General features: G+C 37.6%; 1 protein-coding gene across 1 annotated transcript in view; it reads right to left on the bottom strand.

Annotated features, from left to right (window-relative positions):
- The window catches only part of HENMT1 (HEN methyltransferase 1), a 31596-nt gene extending 16869 nt beyond the window's left edge, over positions 1-14727 (bottom strand). The window contains exons 1-5 of the mRNA XM_036768191.1: positions 14722-14727; positions 12510-12869; positions 11020-11148; positions 6015-6127; positions 3305-3439 (exon numbers count right to left, since the gene is read on the bottom strand). Of these exons, the coding sequence (XP_036624086.1) occupies positions 3305-3439; positions 6015-6127; positions 11020-11148; positions 12510-12869; positions 14722-14727 (743 nt within the window). The remainder of the gene's footprint in view (positions 1-3304; positions 3440-6014; positions 6128-11019; positions 11149-12509; positions 12870-14721) is intronic.
- Between the last annotated feature and the right edge of the window lie 206 nt (positions 14728-14933).

Below are 14933 nucleotides of genomic sequence, written 5' to 3'. Positions count from 1 at the left end.
TTAGCTAGATTGTAAGCTTCTGGAAGACACAGCTTGTAGCTTATACTTTTTGTACTAGGTGCTAGACAAGACATGTATTTTAGACAAACTAGCAGGGCACACAAGCAGGTAGCTAATAGAAAGGTACCAAAAAAAAAAAAAGTCCTGTATGTCAGAGGTAAGGTTCATTACTAACGTGTTATTTGGGGAAGAATAACCATTAAGGAAAGTTTCATACAAGAGGTAGCTTCTGACTTTGGGTTTTAAAGGATAGGTAGAAATTTAATCAACCAAGAAGAATTTATTAAGCATTTCCTTTGTACCAGGCCTTGTGCAATGAGCAAGGGATGCAAAAACAAAAATAAACAGTGGCTGCCATCAAGGAACCAACATTCTGTTGGTAAAGATGAAGAGGAAGAAGTAAACAAAAACACAGAAGACATAGGGTATATGTGGGGACAGACAGTAATTCAATTGGACTAGAAAATGTACTTCTTTTATATTCCCCATATCCCCTCAAAGCTCAGTGTTAGCCAACCAAAGTACTTCAGATATTATAGCACTACAAATAAGAAATTAAAATTAAATTAGAAATTAAATCCAGAGTGAACTTATCATCAAGGGGCTAGTTTGCACAAGGCACATTTTAATGCCATGTTTGGTGCTTTAAGTTTTAAGAGTCTTGGTTGGATCACAGATCTAGTGCAACTACCTTATTTCACAAATGAGGAAACCAAGGCTAAGAGAAGTTAAGTGATTTGCCCAAGGTCACCTGGAAGTGAGCATGAGAGATGAGATCTGAACCCAAGTCTTCTGACTCTAACCAGGGCTTTTTCTATTATATATTTGTTGCTCAAGGAATTTGCAATTAGGGGGAGAAAAATAAAATGTATCAATCCAGAAATGATATGCATGTCTAACAAGAAAGCTGAGGGGAAAAATGAACTACATTTAAAAACATGATATCTACATGGCTGTGATTACCAATTAGATGAGAGTAAGAGGTAGATTTGTAATAAGCTGAGGTGGCTTCCTCGGGGTATCAGAAAAGACAATACAAAGTAGATATATGGATGACACCTGGTGAATTACCCCAACAACACACAGAACAACTTCAGGGGAGAACTTAAAGTAAACAAAAGCTCATGAGAAATCCCAGTCAGACACAGACCAGGAATGAGTGGTTTTGTAAGAAGGGGGATGAAGGGGTAAATCAAGCGTTCCTTAAAGCAGAGCAATATGAATTAGGCTTGTTCTTCTTGGTCTCAAAGGGCAGAACTAGCAGCATGGCAAGTTACAATGAGGCAAATTTATAATGATGTGAGAAAAAGCTTCCTAAAAATTAGGGCTGTGCAAAAGTGAAATAATAATAATAATAGCAGCACTTCTGCTAAGTGTTTACGTGTGTATCATCTCATCTGTCCTAACAACATTATGAGGTAGGTGCTATTATCCCCATTTTATAAATGAGGAAACCGAGGCTGTGAACGGCTAAGTAACTTTCGTGCAAGGTTCCACAGCTAGTAAAGTGTCTGAGAAAGGTTTTAGACTCACGTCTTCTTCATTCCAATTCCAACTCTATCCACTGTGCCAATGGATTTCCTTGGTAGGTAAGCCTGCCTCCCATCCATACAGAGGCCAAAAAATGACCATTTATCAAATATATCATAGAGGGCTAAGGGTTGGACTAGATGGCCAGAGAGGTCCCTTTCAATTCTAAAAATTCTCACATTGTGTCAACAACGAATATCAGTCTCCTTGTGTTATGCCACATTTCATTTAAAAAAAATCACCAAACAAGGTTCTACGGTTGCATCTAAACCTTGTATGATCTTAACACATCAATAGATTTCTTGTTAGGAAAAGGTCTTTAAGGCATCATTTTGCTGCACTAAGTCAAACGTTCTAATGCCAAAGACAATAAAGGGTTTTTTCTAAGATATATTGGGAAAAGGAGCAATAAAGGAGAGGGGGAGAATGAAAGAGATGACTGAGCGACTTAATTGTTACTTTGCTTTTTCCCTCTGCCACGAATGATCTATGGACTAGGAAAGACAGAATCAAAATGCCTACTCAGGGAGTAAAAGAGATAATAGCAGCACCTAGTTGTCATCAGTAAATTTTAGTTACCAAAACTGTAGAATGCCACTGGAGTCCTCATAAATGGTAGCTACAATGTAAGCCACTACTAGTGATCTTTAAAGGGACCCAGAGAATCCAAGAGTCACCTCAACATAGAAGAGTCAATGTTACTTTGATTTTAAAAAAAAAGACAGAAACTTCAAAACTAGACATTTAATAAGCCTAATTTAAATTCTCATCAAAATATTTTCATAAAGAAAAAAATCGATATCTGCATTATTAGCCCTAATTTGAACTGGGTATGGAAAATGAAGGGTTTGGTTTTGGGTTTGTTTTTTTTTGCTTCCAATCAAAGGAAAGTTTTCATGTATGAACCATTAACCCTACTTTACAGCTAAGCAGTCAAAAAGGATTTATTAAGCATTTATAATGTGTCAGGCATAGTGTTAAGCACAGAGTACAAAGTCAAAAAACAGTTCCTTCCCTCAAGGACTGTATACTTTAAAAGGGGAAGCAGCCTCTATCGCTGTTCCTTTAGGCATTAATAAACTCAATGTTATCTCTTCAAGGGTAAAGTCAGTTGGGGCCAAAGAATTACAAACATAATATATAAAAGCCACCAATAAAAAGCACTAATCTAGGACATTCTTCCTCCAAACTGTAGTTTACACACCATCTGAAAAATGAGAGAAAGAAACTAACTTGATTCTCGAACACTGTTAATGTTTTATCAATGTCTTTTTAAACAATTATCATTCCTCAATACCACTTCTCCAACAGAACTCCCTTGTAAGCAAGAAGTACAGTTAAATAAAACCAATTGATCTTGTCTAGTAGGCAGCTCATGTCTTGCTCTGCATCTATAGTCCACTATCTCTCTGTGAGAGGAGGGAGGTATACTGCATCAATGTTCTAGAATCAAGACATGTTACTGCCTTGATCTATGTTTCAAGGTCTTTTAATGATATCTTCTTTTACATTCGTGGTCACTGAACATGAATTCTCTTGGTTCTCACACAATACACATTTACTATATGCTAGCTGATTTAACTGGCCGGATTCAGGCAGTACATCTGCCAGTACACCTGCCTACAACCTAGAAGGTTAGCATTACAATTAAACAGGTATAAAACAGGGCTTAGCAGTAATTTAAACACATCATTTTCCGTTTAATTCCCACTAATTAAGGCAGGAAAAATCCTTTAAATTAATATCACAGAATACCTGTTGGATTAACACTCACAGTTCTATGCATGTTATCAAGTCAAATCCAAGGAGGCGAGGATCTTTTTCCACCACAGAGCCATGATATAAGGTAATAGTTAAAGGTCTCTCCCTGGGGTCTAGATAGTCTCCAGCACGTGTATGTAACCTATAACTGTAAAAGTGTTATTTTAAGAGCAACTAAAAGTGCTCCAAGTCTGATGCCCATAATCATTAACAGTCAAAGGTCCACCAGGCCTTCAAGATGAAGGAACTTTATTCCCAAAGAACTATTCATAATAAACCAGACTTTAGAATCAAACTATAGCATAAATTACATAAACTCTAAAGACAGAAAATAAAAGAAAGTTGATGGAATAAAAACCATGCTTATTATGCTATATCACTTGTTGGCTTACAGCTAACATCTTCTAAGATAACCACATCCTCCCTAGAAAATAGGCTTTTAGAGCTGGTATTGTAATAGACCTAAAATTTAAAAGTACAAAAATATCAATAGGCAAAACTCAATTCCTTTTTGGCATGGTAGAGGATGATCATGATCTGAAGGACTAGCAATCATAGGACTTTACATTTATGAATAGATATCTAATTTCAAAGTTTTTTAGCCTCAGAACACTCTTCACATTTATTATATTAGGAAAGTAAGATGTATGTAGGCAAAATGAACTGAAATATTTAAATTAAGGGACATCTCAGTTACAAAGAGTAGCATTTATTAAACTGCTTTCTATAGAAACTTATCTGGAAATATGGGTTCTGAGAAAATTTTGATACCAGCAATATTTTACTCTAAAACACTTAACATGAAAGTATATAAAATGATACGATACTGTTGCTATTGAAAATAGGTAACAATAGAATTTAATAAATTGAATAATATTGAAATTTTATTTTTCTCTACTTTGCTCCAAAAATTACCCAACTTCCTTTTATTTAGGGGTCTTTTTATTCCCACTCCAAGATCAACATTTATGCATTCCACTGATATTTCAAGCCCTAAACAGTATTCAGCCACCAAATCAGTTCGTGAAAATGGAACCACAAACTTTTGTAGTTATGAAAAATGCTTAAATTTTTAAAAGCTAAAACTAAGGCTACAATTAAACTGTGTACTACAAAACTTCTATGGCACTATGACTCTCATATGGGCTGTCTGTCAATCAATACAGATTAGAGCATTTTCTTATCCAGTGTGGTTCTTGTGGTCGTCTTTCTAAAAATCATAAATGGAAGAGAAGCACATGCTGGAAACCTTTTATTACTATATCAGCAATATCACTGTTCATAACTACAAATTATAATCTATTTTCAAGAGTACATGTCCCTCAAATTATAAAATATTAATCAAGTCATCCTGTCATAAGTATCGTATTTTATGACTGATTCATCTCTTACTAATTGCTCTTCTCACAAAGTTCTGTCAAAGGAAATAGCTGCAGCCATTTTACCATGTGCATGATATTCCATGACTCATAGCCATTACAGTACCATTTGGAGAATAATGGAGTTAAAAGCTAGGCTTCTGAAGCAAGAAATAGTTTATGATCAATGAAAGTACTACATACTTTGTCAGATACAATCTAGCCTATCCTTTTTCCTAATTAGTTTCAGCCTGGTTCATAGTTCATCTACAGATTTCATGCAAGATGCATGTACAGATGGAACTAACTCATTCGGCTACTCCTCCCACATAATCTGGGTGACATGCACTCTTCCCTATTTGGTATTTCCTGTGTAGACTGCTAGATTGAGGTTGCTCTCTTTAGCATGATCATGGATTTCAATAGGGTATCCCGTAGTGTTCTAGAACTTAAAGCCATCAAATACAACATCATTTGTAAGCAGCACCATCTAAAAACCTATTTGAACTTTATACACAGTATTCACTCAAGGATATTAGCAAATGTCTGTAGTAATTAGGTCTCTGACCTTATGCTGCATTTACTTATATAGTCATTTAAAGTTTGCATAGGGCATTACATCATATGATTTGATGATTATCAGATATCATTAAATAAAATGATGTCTGAAGTTTTGTCTGCAAATCTTAGATGATCTTAACACACATACAGGGAATACCTTATTTGAGAATCTTTAAAGTTTTATTTTGTTCCAAGACAAAAGTTTTCTTTGGTTTTTGTTTTACAATCAATTCTAGAGCATTGATTTATGATTTTGTATTCCCAATATTCCAGTCATTTGGGTATTTGAAGATGTGGTGCAAATGGAAAAACCTGTCAACACCTATCTTTTCCTCACGAAAATATAACCATAGGTTCAACAATACAAAATTATATGATAAACTGACTCACAGGCTAAGTACCTTTTAGCACCACAAACTGTCATTTACAATGATAGAAAGATAGAGTATAATTAAATAAGAGCAAAATGGACCTGCAATCAAGAATGGTCTATCTCATTAAGGGTCAGCTTAATGGCACGGGAACAGTAATTTTGTGTTCCTGTCATGACTTTCACACAAATAAAACAAGGTGGTTCCCCACCCCCTTTTAGAAACACAATCCAACTAAGCCCAATGCAGGGATACAGCCACCAAAAAAAAAAAAATCTTATTCACCCATCTTGAGTAAGGCTCTCTTTTTTTTTTCAGTCTTCTCAACCTTTTCAAGTTCAATATTTACAGACCCTAATTGTGACAAGTCTTCTATGATATTCACTGATCTAAAAGTAAAGACTTTAGAAAAAAATTTCAAATACAATATTACATGTTCCGTGTTAACATGTTCTCATCAATATCCAGTCCAGCAAGCACCTCAATGCATTCATGATATTTTAGCCTCCATAAGAGCTTACAGTTGGCACATCCCAAATCTGCAACCTATAAATAAAACAGAAAATAAAGTAACCATATACTATCTCAAAAGGTGTTTTTATGCAATATTTTATCACAAAAATATGCTCAAAGACGAATTCAGGAGATTCCTGGAAATAAGAATAGAATAATTACATGGAAAGGCAGTAGATGTAGGGGATGGGGCTAGACTTAGAGGCAAGTGTGGAAGACAGCTCCCTTGCTCTGATACCAACTGTGTGACACTAGGCAAGTCACTTAACCTCTATGTCCCAAAGACAACTCTTAAACTCACCAGTTCCTCCCTCCACTGAAGCAGGTCACAATTCTCGACCACCTCTCTCATAAGTCATGACACAGCCTATTTTACTATAAGCACATTAACCTAATGAGGTCAAATAATTTTTTAAAACTAAGTAAATAATATAAATAAGGAACAGCATAAGAAAAAAAGAATTTGGTTTTTTTTTTATTTCAATGTACACCTCAGTAAATATTTCCTTGGTGTTACAGAGTGCTTTCTTGAATGACATAAACTTCCATAACAAAAAGATCTTAATAGAATAACTAGTTTGAGCTTTGTATGTATGCAGAATGGATACTTCAATGTTTTGCACATTTTATTGTTTATTATTCTGTAGAGTATAACTTTAAAATACTGTAGACGGTTTCTTAAGTAGAAACCTATCCTTCCTACCGTAAAAATAATTATCAGCCTCATAGTAATGGCTTTTGTAGGTCTTTAGAAACATCTAATTTAAAGGAATAGAAATCAGTCAAGTTCTAAAAGAGCCACAGCATCAACTGATCAAACCCTAACCTCAAAGGGTATTGTATAACCTCAAGTGCCTTAACATCACACTATAACCTACAACATTCGAAAAATCTGACTGCCCCTTTCAAAGAAATACAAATTCTGTCAATGTTTGTAATGTACCAATTATATTCCTGAATCCTTCATCTGGAATAAAGCACCCAATTTACAGAAGCTTCCACAAAGTAGTTTTCTCCAAAAGATAGAGACAGGGGCAGGAGCTCAGGAGCAATGCTTTTTTCTTATGCCATTCCTTATTTATATTATTTACTCCACATCATAGTTCATTACTCTTTGATGATACCTAAAAGCTCCATCTTTTTTACATTGATACCTGTTAAAAGGAAAACTAACTTGAGAATAAAATCCTAGAAAAGAAACCTAAACTGATGCCTTCTCATCACCTTCCCCTCATTTTTTTCTCACCTCACCACGTCACTAATTTTGCTTTCTCCAAGACTACCAAGGATCTATTCATAGATAAATCCAGTGACCCTTTTTCACACTCATCTTTCTTCACCTCAATGTGAGTAGTCCCCATCCCCAATATTCTCCCTTCTTTGTGTTTTCATGAACATTGCCCTTTCCTGGCTCTCTTCTTACCTGACTATGCCTAAGTCTCCTTTGCTGGATCATTATATATCTTCCACCCCCTTCTCATGTATTTTCACTGGTAACAAATCCATATAGAAACTGGGGCCACTAAATTAGATGTAAGTCCACATTCCTGTGGGCTATATATTGATTTGGTCTTAAAATGTAGTATTACCTATGTTTTGTGTTTTTGTTTGTTAAAAATTTCCCAATTAGGGGCAGCTAGGTGGCGAAGTGAGTAGAGCACCAGCCCTGGAGTCAGGAGGACCCAAGTTCAAAACCTGCCTCAGACGCTTGACACACTAGCTGTGTGACCTTGGGCAAGTCACCTAATCCCAATTGCCCTGCCTTCCCCCTCTAAAAACAAAAAAACAAAAATTTCCCAATTACATTTTAATCTGGTTCTAGCCTCATTCAGAGGCCTATATGACCTGTGTGTTTGAAATCTGCTTTTTTTCCATTCTCTATACTCTTAGTGGGGAGGAGCCAAAATGTAATCATCATCTGCAGATGAATTCCAAATCTATATATGCAGCCTGATGTCCCGTAGGCATCTCAAATACATCATGTCCAAAACTGAACTCCCCCCCCACCCCTTTACTTACTTTCCTTCTCTTCCTAATTTCCCTATTTATGTAAAGGATATCACCATTCTTTTAGGAATTCAGATTCTAAACTTTAGAAATCATCCTCCATTCCTTCCTCTATTTCACATTCCACCCCAACCCATCCTCCCCACATCCAATAAAGTGCTAAGTCTTACTGATTTTAGCTCAGCAGCACCTTTTGTATCCCTCAACTTTTTTTTGCACATATACAGACACTGCGATAATTCAGGCTCTTTGTGAAAGGCTACTGAAATTCCCTCCCTACCTTATTCTCTCTTTAGAATATGCATTACAAAATATCAGAAGGTCCTTGTTCTAATCTAAATGAAAAATTTATTAGTTTTTAATGATGAATTCTAAAACAATGTTCAGCACTAAACTCTTTTTTAAAAATCATTCTTTTCAAATGCTTAATCGGTTTAAGGAGAAATTTGTCATTAGCCCAGGAAGAACTCTTTCCTGAAATGATCAGACTAAGAGAAAGAAAAAGGTTTTAATTAATTTGTTTAATAGAAGTATTTCATGAGTTTACCTTTGACCATGAAAAAAGAAGAGCCCCTGGAAAGAGCTGTTAGATAATAAACTGTTTTCAGAAAATGACCCTCCACTGTTTGTGGCATATTTAAGTAACTTTCAGCTAGTCAAGGTCTCTTTGAGGAAACAAAACATTGACTGAACTTTGTTGTTGCAGACTGAACTTTCACCAAAGTCTGTAACTATGTTTCATCTGGTTGCAGAATTTTGTCTTTGTTTAGGAATACTATTGAATAGTGAGTGAAAAATGACTTGAGATTCTCAAAGATTGGATGAATTTCTGTTCCTTTGGATTTTCTTCCTCTAAGCAGAGAATATTTAGAATTAGAATTCAATTAATGTTTTTTTTTTCTGTCAGATTGTGGCCAAAACCCAGAGTACAGTTTTCTTCCACACCCTCATCATTTTCTTACCTGTATTATTAAAATAGCTCCCTAACTGGTTTCTCTGCTTCCAGTCACTCCCATCTACAATTCATGGTACAGAAAACTGACAAATTAATAATATTCCTGAACCATATCACTCCTCTTGCTTAAGAATCTTCGGTGGCTCCCAAATGCCTCTAGGATGAAGCACAAACTCCTCTGTGTGGCATTTAAGTCCTTCACAGTCTGGCTCCATCCCAATTTCTAACAATCTTCCATTCATACACTATATTCTAGCCAAACTCACTTATCTGCTTCACACTCACACACACCATTCCCCCCTCCTGCTTTTGCATAAGCTCCCCTTTGAAGGACTCTTTCTTCACCTCTATCTCTCGGAGTTCCTAGCTCCCCTAAAACCTCAGCTCAGTTACCACTTCCCACCTGAGGTCTTTTCTAATTCCCCCAGATTAATATTCTCACCCTGCTTCTCAAAAATATTACTTGGTATTTGTAAGTAAGGAGGATTTTATTATCCTTTTAGAGTTCAGTTTCTCAGGATTTACGGCCATGGCAATGTCTAGTATTAGATAATAACTCCCAGAATAGCCCCAAGGATCCTAGATCATAGTGATAGGCTGTCCTACTGAAGCCATGAGATATGGGAGTGACATAATTGATATTTATTATGCTTGCGCAAAATGATGATATTGCTAAAGTTAACCTGTGAACTTAATGTTGGCAAGATGCCTCCTTTGTCTGTTGCCCTATAAAGCAAGTGGGCACTCGTCAGTGAGTAGGGAAACCCATAGGGAAGTCTGTGTGTGCCTTAACCAACCCCCATCAAGGCTTGAGGGCATTTAGGGGAGTACATAAGCTGTGCTTGTCTTGATTGACCCCATTGAGATGGTAGGGGTAGTTGTCCCCTCTTCTCACCCGCCCCTGTGAGAAGAGTTGTTAGACAATGCTGTAGTGCTCCTGATATCAGCAACCCTTCTGAGAAGACTAGACTAAAATAAAGTAATATTATTAATCCCTCCAAAGGGGTCTGCCTGTCTGACAAGATCAAGAGTGAACCAGTTAGAGGCTGGAGTCAAAAAACTCCAGTGTCTCCTGAGTGTTATCTGTGAAACAGTATCTATTTTGCATTAACACATCTGTGGCCAGGTTGCTTTATCCCAGTAGAATGTAAGCTCCTCAAAGGCCACTGTCAAGTTCCTGGTACATAGCATACACAGAATAAGCACTTGCTGAACTGAATTAAAAGGTCCAAGAATGCAGCTAGAAGGATGGAAGGCTAAGCAAGAGACACTAACTTCCTCCAGAAAGAGGACAAGGAGGTCCTGAGTCAACAGATAATCTGGGCAAAGTAGAGGAAAATGCAAGTGAGGTCACCAATTGTGCAGATTGCACACACAGATCCTAAGACATGAATCCCACACTTTAAGATTCCTATTGAAAGGCCTATTTATCATAAATGAGGCTGTGATTAATCAGGTTTAAACTCTTTCTAAACACAAGTCAAATTAAAAAAAAAAAAAGGTGAACGGAATTTTGGTATAGCATTTGATCAAATGCAACAGGACCTCATTCATGCCAACAATTTTACTAGAGAATGAAAATGCGTACCAAATACCTAAACCAATCCTAAATGTCATTAAGTGAAAACCTAATTTTATTTATGTTGGATAATGTTTAATTCAGTTAAATAACCCTACCAATTTAAGATCATTCCCTAAATACAGAAAAATCAAGTTCATTACATTTTAGCCAAACTCTCTAAGATGTTGAAACTGCATCATACTCAACTCAAACCTTTTTATGCACCTTTGTTCCAAGGCCCTGAGAGATACAAAGACAGGAAAAAAAAAAAAAACATTCAGTTATATAAATATAAGTGTTTTGTTTGGCTCCCCTACCCATTCATTCATTTTGGGGACAGGTCTGAAAAAAAGCCTTCTTTATACGTTTGTACATACTGAAAACAATGAAATACCAACCAACCTTTTGGGGTTTGTGTTTCCGTACAAAATCTAAAACAAACTTATGCCGCTGTTCAGATAACGAAGGTGTGAATTTAATAATCTCCTTTACTTGCACTCCTTGAACATCTGAATCAACCATAATGTCACTCTAAAAATAAAAAACAAAAAGTTTTCTCTAAACACCCAATTTTTTTAAAACCTTTCCCTTATGACTTCTAATTATAATGGTTAAAAATTTTTTAAAAAAAAGCTTCATCACATCCTCATATATGCCACTATTGGACAAGGTGCATTTTAAATGCACTAAGACTTTTGGGACACCTCGTATTACACTTTCTCAACTACAGAATAAGTGAAAGCATATGGGAAAACTCCTAGATTTAAAATGATAGGACAAGGGTTCAAATCCTACCTCTGCTATTCACGAACTCTGTAACCTTAGGAGGATCACCTAAACTCCCTGGTTCTCCATTTTCTTCAAAGCAAGAGAGACCTGGTCAACCTCTAAAAAAGTTCCTTCTAGATGGAATTCCTAGTATCTTAACATTCTCTGAAAGAATTTTTCTAATACCAAAAAAACCTAACATAACCTACTGATAATTATTAATTCTATCCCTGAGAGCCAACACACACGTGTGTGCATTTATGTATGCATACATGTACGAATCTTCAAAGGACACCTTGAAATTTTTTTTACACGTTTCTTAAAATTCAGTTTGTTGATTTACTAGTTTATAACCAAATATCGCATCAGCCAATGCACCTTTTCTATACCATTTTACATTTACCTGACTTAAAAGCCTAAATGGGATAGATTTTACTAGAATTGTTTTCCCACGAATGTGGGAAACTTCCCATATAAAGTGCAGTATTTTATCTAAACGTACTCTCCTTTGGCTCAAGAAATGGGAGGGTGCTACGGCAATGAGAAAGCTTTTTAATAGTTATTTCTGGGTCAATGTACTTCAACAAAAAGGCAAACCACTCCGATATTTTTGCCAGGAAAACCCCAAAAGGGGTCAAGAAGAGTCGGACACGACTAAAAGGGCACAACAAAGATAAATGAACTAAAACTGTTGTCAAGTTTTCTCCTGTGCAACGTGGACTCTGGAAGGAACCTAGGCGGCTATCTAGTCTAAGGGCTTTTTTCCTACTAAGGAAGGAAATTAAGCGCAGCATTTACGTTATTTGCCTAAGGCAACACCAAGTTCACATGCAAGTTTATAATAGATAGTCATTAAATTAAAAAAACAAAACCTCTTCTTCCTGTCAATTCATTGGCTTAATTCCGTAACTTCCACCAATGACCTTCAATACCATAGGTCCGAAGCTAAACTACTTTTATCTTTACTTAAACTACTTTTTACTCGTATTAGTATGGGTAAGTTTAAGACTAGGCCGACCTAGGGGCGCAAGTCGGCTCCTCTTCCCAGCCCACACCCAGGCTTCGGGCCTGCCTGACTCACGTGGGGCGTGAGGCGCCCACACTTACCCTTGAGGCCTACGAACAAGAACGGGCAGGGCTATCGTGCCCGCCGCCCCGCCAGGCCAGGCCAGGCCGGGCCGGGCCGGGCCGGGAGGCTTCCCAATCCCCGGCAGACGCCCAGCAGCCTCCCCCAAAGCCGACCCTTCGAGCCGAGTTGGTTCACGCGTCTCCGCCCACTCCCGCCGCCCACTGCCGGTTTCCAGCCTCCTCCACAGCCGCTTCCAGTCTGGCTCAGAGGGCCTGCGAACACGCGGTTTGACTCGGTCCGGGCAGGCCCACGCGGCGCAGTCAGCGAAGCCCCGCCCACCTGTCTCGGGCGTGGGAAGGGAAGAGTGGCTACACGTGGATGACGGGCGCGTGTAGGCCAGGAGTGACGCCTGGAGCTAGAGCTGTGGATAAAGTAATGAGCTAGCCGACACCCACGTGCTTCTGAGCGCTCCACCAGCTGTAACCAGAGCCAGGGGCCGGGGAGGCAGCAACCTACAGAGTGACTTGTGGGAAAAAAAAAAAAAAGGTGGCCAAAGGCCCCAGTTCTGTTTTCACTTAGGTGATCAAATAGCATTTCGTGAGCACCTACTATGTGCTAAGAACTGGTGATACAAAGGGGGGGAAAAAGGCAAAAACAGCCCCTGCCTTCTAGGAGTACACTGTCTAATGGATGTCAGCTGTAACCAAGGCTGTGGGGCTGGGGAGGCAGCCGCCTACAGAGTGGCTGGTTAAAAAAAAAAAAAAAAAAAAAAAAAAAAGGTGGGCAAAGCCCCCAGTTCTGTTTTTCCTTAGGAGACCAAATAACATTTTATGAGCACCTACTATGTGCTAAGAACTCCTAGAGTTCTGCCCTCTAGGAGTACACTGTTTAATGGGTGCCAGCAAGTGTATACAAACAAGGTAGAGACAGAGTGAACAAGGGGTGATGAAAGGGGGAAGGCATCTGAGATCTCTAGGAGAAGGACATAGGGCTTTCTTGGAGAAGGGAGGCAAGGAAGCCAAGGTGGAGATGAGGGGGAACATTCCAGCCTTGTTGCAACCTGTTGAAATTCAGCAATCCTTTATTAAGGGCTTTCTAGAGAGGTAGGTATCCTTTTTTTTTTTTACTGATAACAGCTGTGATTTTTTTTTTTGCTAAACATTTGGTATTTTCCTCTTTTTCATATGCCTTGAAGCACATTTTTAATATACCCTTGAGTACAACCCACGGGGCCTGGTGAGTTAGGGGGATATCTACCCCAAGAGTGTTCAGACTTCTCTGGCAAAATAGGTAGATGTGGACATTTTGTGTGAATGGGCCACGAAGAGTGCAGAAGTAGGTGCTATAGAGTGCTTAGAGCTTGGTCAAACATCAAAGATACCAATGTCATCTATTGCAACCAGAGCCATTTCCAGTCATCTTGACTTTTGTCTAGCTGGATTTCAATGACTGGAAGAAAGACTGAGTGCAAAAACTTTGTGCAACTTTGCCTCACGTAAATCCAAATCATGAGCAAGTCAAAAGGCATCACCCATACCATTTTATTATTTTACTATTTCATTTTTTTACTATTGTGATGTCATTTTGGTCTTCTTCAATCACTCAAAGTCCTTAAAAACACGTTGGTTCCAACACCCGTCTAACTGCTCTTCAAGAGCTGTTAAAAGCCCAAAGATGGGCTTTGATTTCTATTTAATAATGTTTCTACTTCCTCATGCCACAGATTAAGGACCATGATGTTAGAGTCCAAATGTAGCTGTTCAGTTGTCATTAAAGAAAAATATAATTTTTATAGAAATCTTGACAGTTTACTCATTTTTCATGTCCTAGATTTTTCACCATATCTATCTATAGATAATGAACCAAATGTTACATGAAAAATTTTTGTTGCTTTTGTTTTACACAATTAAACTGATTCCTTGGAGTCAAGTCAAGACAAAAAGCATTTACTAAAGCACTTACTATTCGCTAAGCAGTGTGCTAACTACTGGGCATAGAAAGAAAGACAAAAAAGAACATTCCTTTATTTTTCTCTCCAAGTAGGATCAATGAGCCTTTGTTCTATTTAGCTATAAGTTCTTTATATAGTCTGGTTTCACTTATGCAGTACTTTCAGGATTGACATGATTTAGTTCCCACAGTAACATGCTCACTTTTTGGTCATAGTACAATGATTTCACACTTAGATTAAAAATATAGCTAATGTCAAAGTCTAAAAATAATGTGATTTTTAGCACCTTCTGTCCTATTTCCCACTACTCTCCCACCGTCATTGCGGAGGAGGACAACATGGGATTGCAGACCATTTTTAATGTTTATTTTTCTCTGATATGTTATTTATATTTTTCTCTCATGTTATTTGTATATCATCAATAAAAAAAATCAGGGAAAAACCTCCATAATATGGCTACACCTATCTGATATTTATTTCTTCTACTCCCTAATCCTCCATTCTAAACGAGCTTGTCTCTTCAATATA

Source organism: Trichosurus vulpecula, chromosome 7 (genome assembly GCF_011100635.1).
Source record: "Trichosurus vulpecula isolate mTriVul1 chromosome 7, mTriVul1.pri, whole genome shotgun sequence".
NCBI classification, from domain to species: Eukaryota; Metazoa; Chordata; class Mammalia; order Diprotodontia; family Phalangeridae; genus Trichosurus; species Trichosurus vulpecula.
Note: the sequence above shows the minus strand (reverse complement) of the source record. Positions and strands in the feature narration are given on the sequence as shown.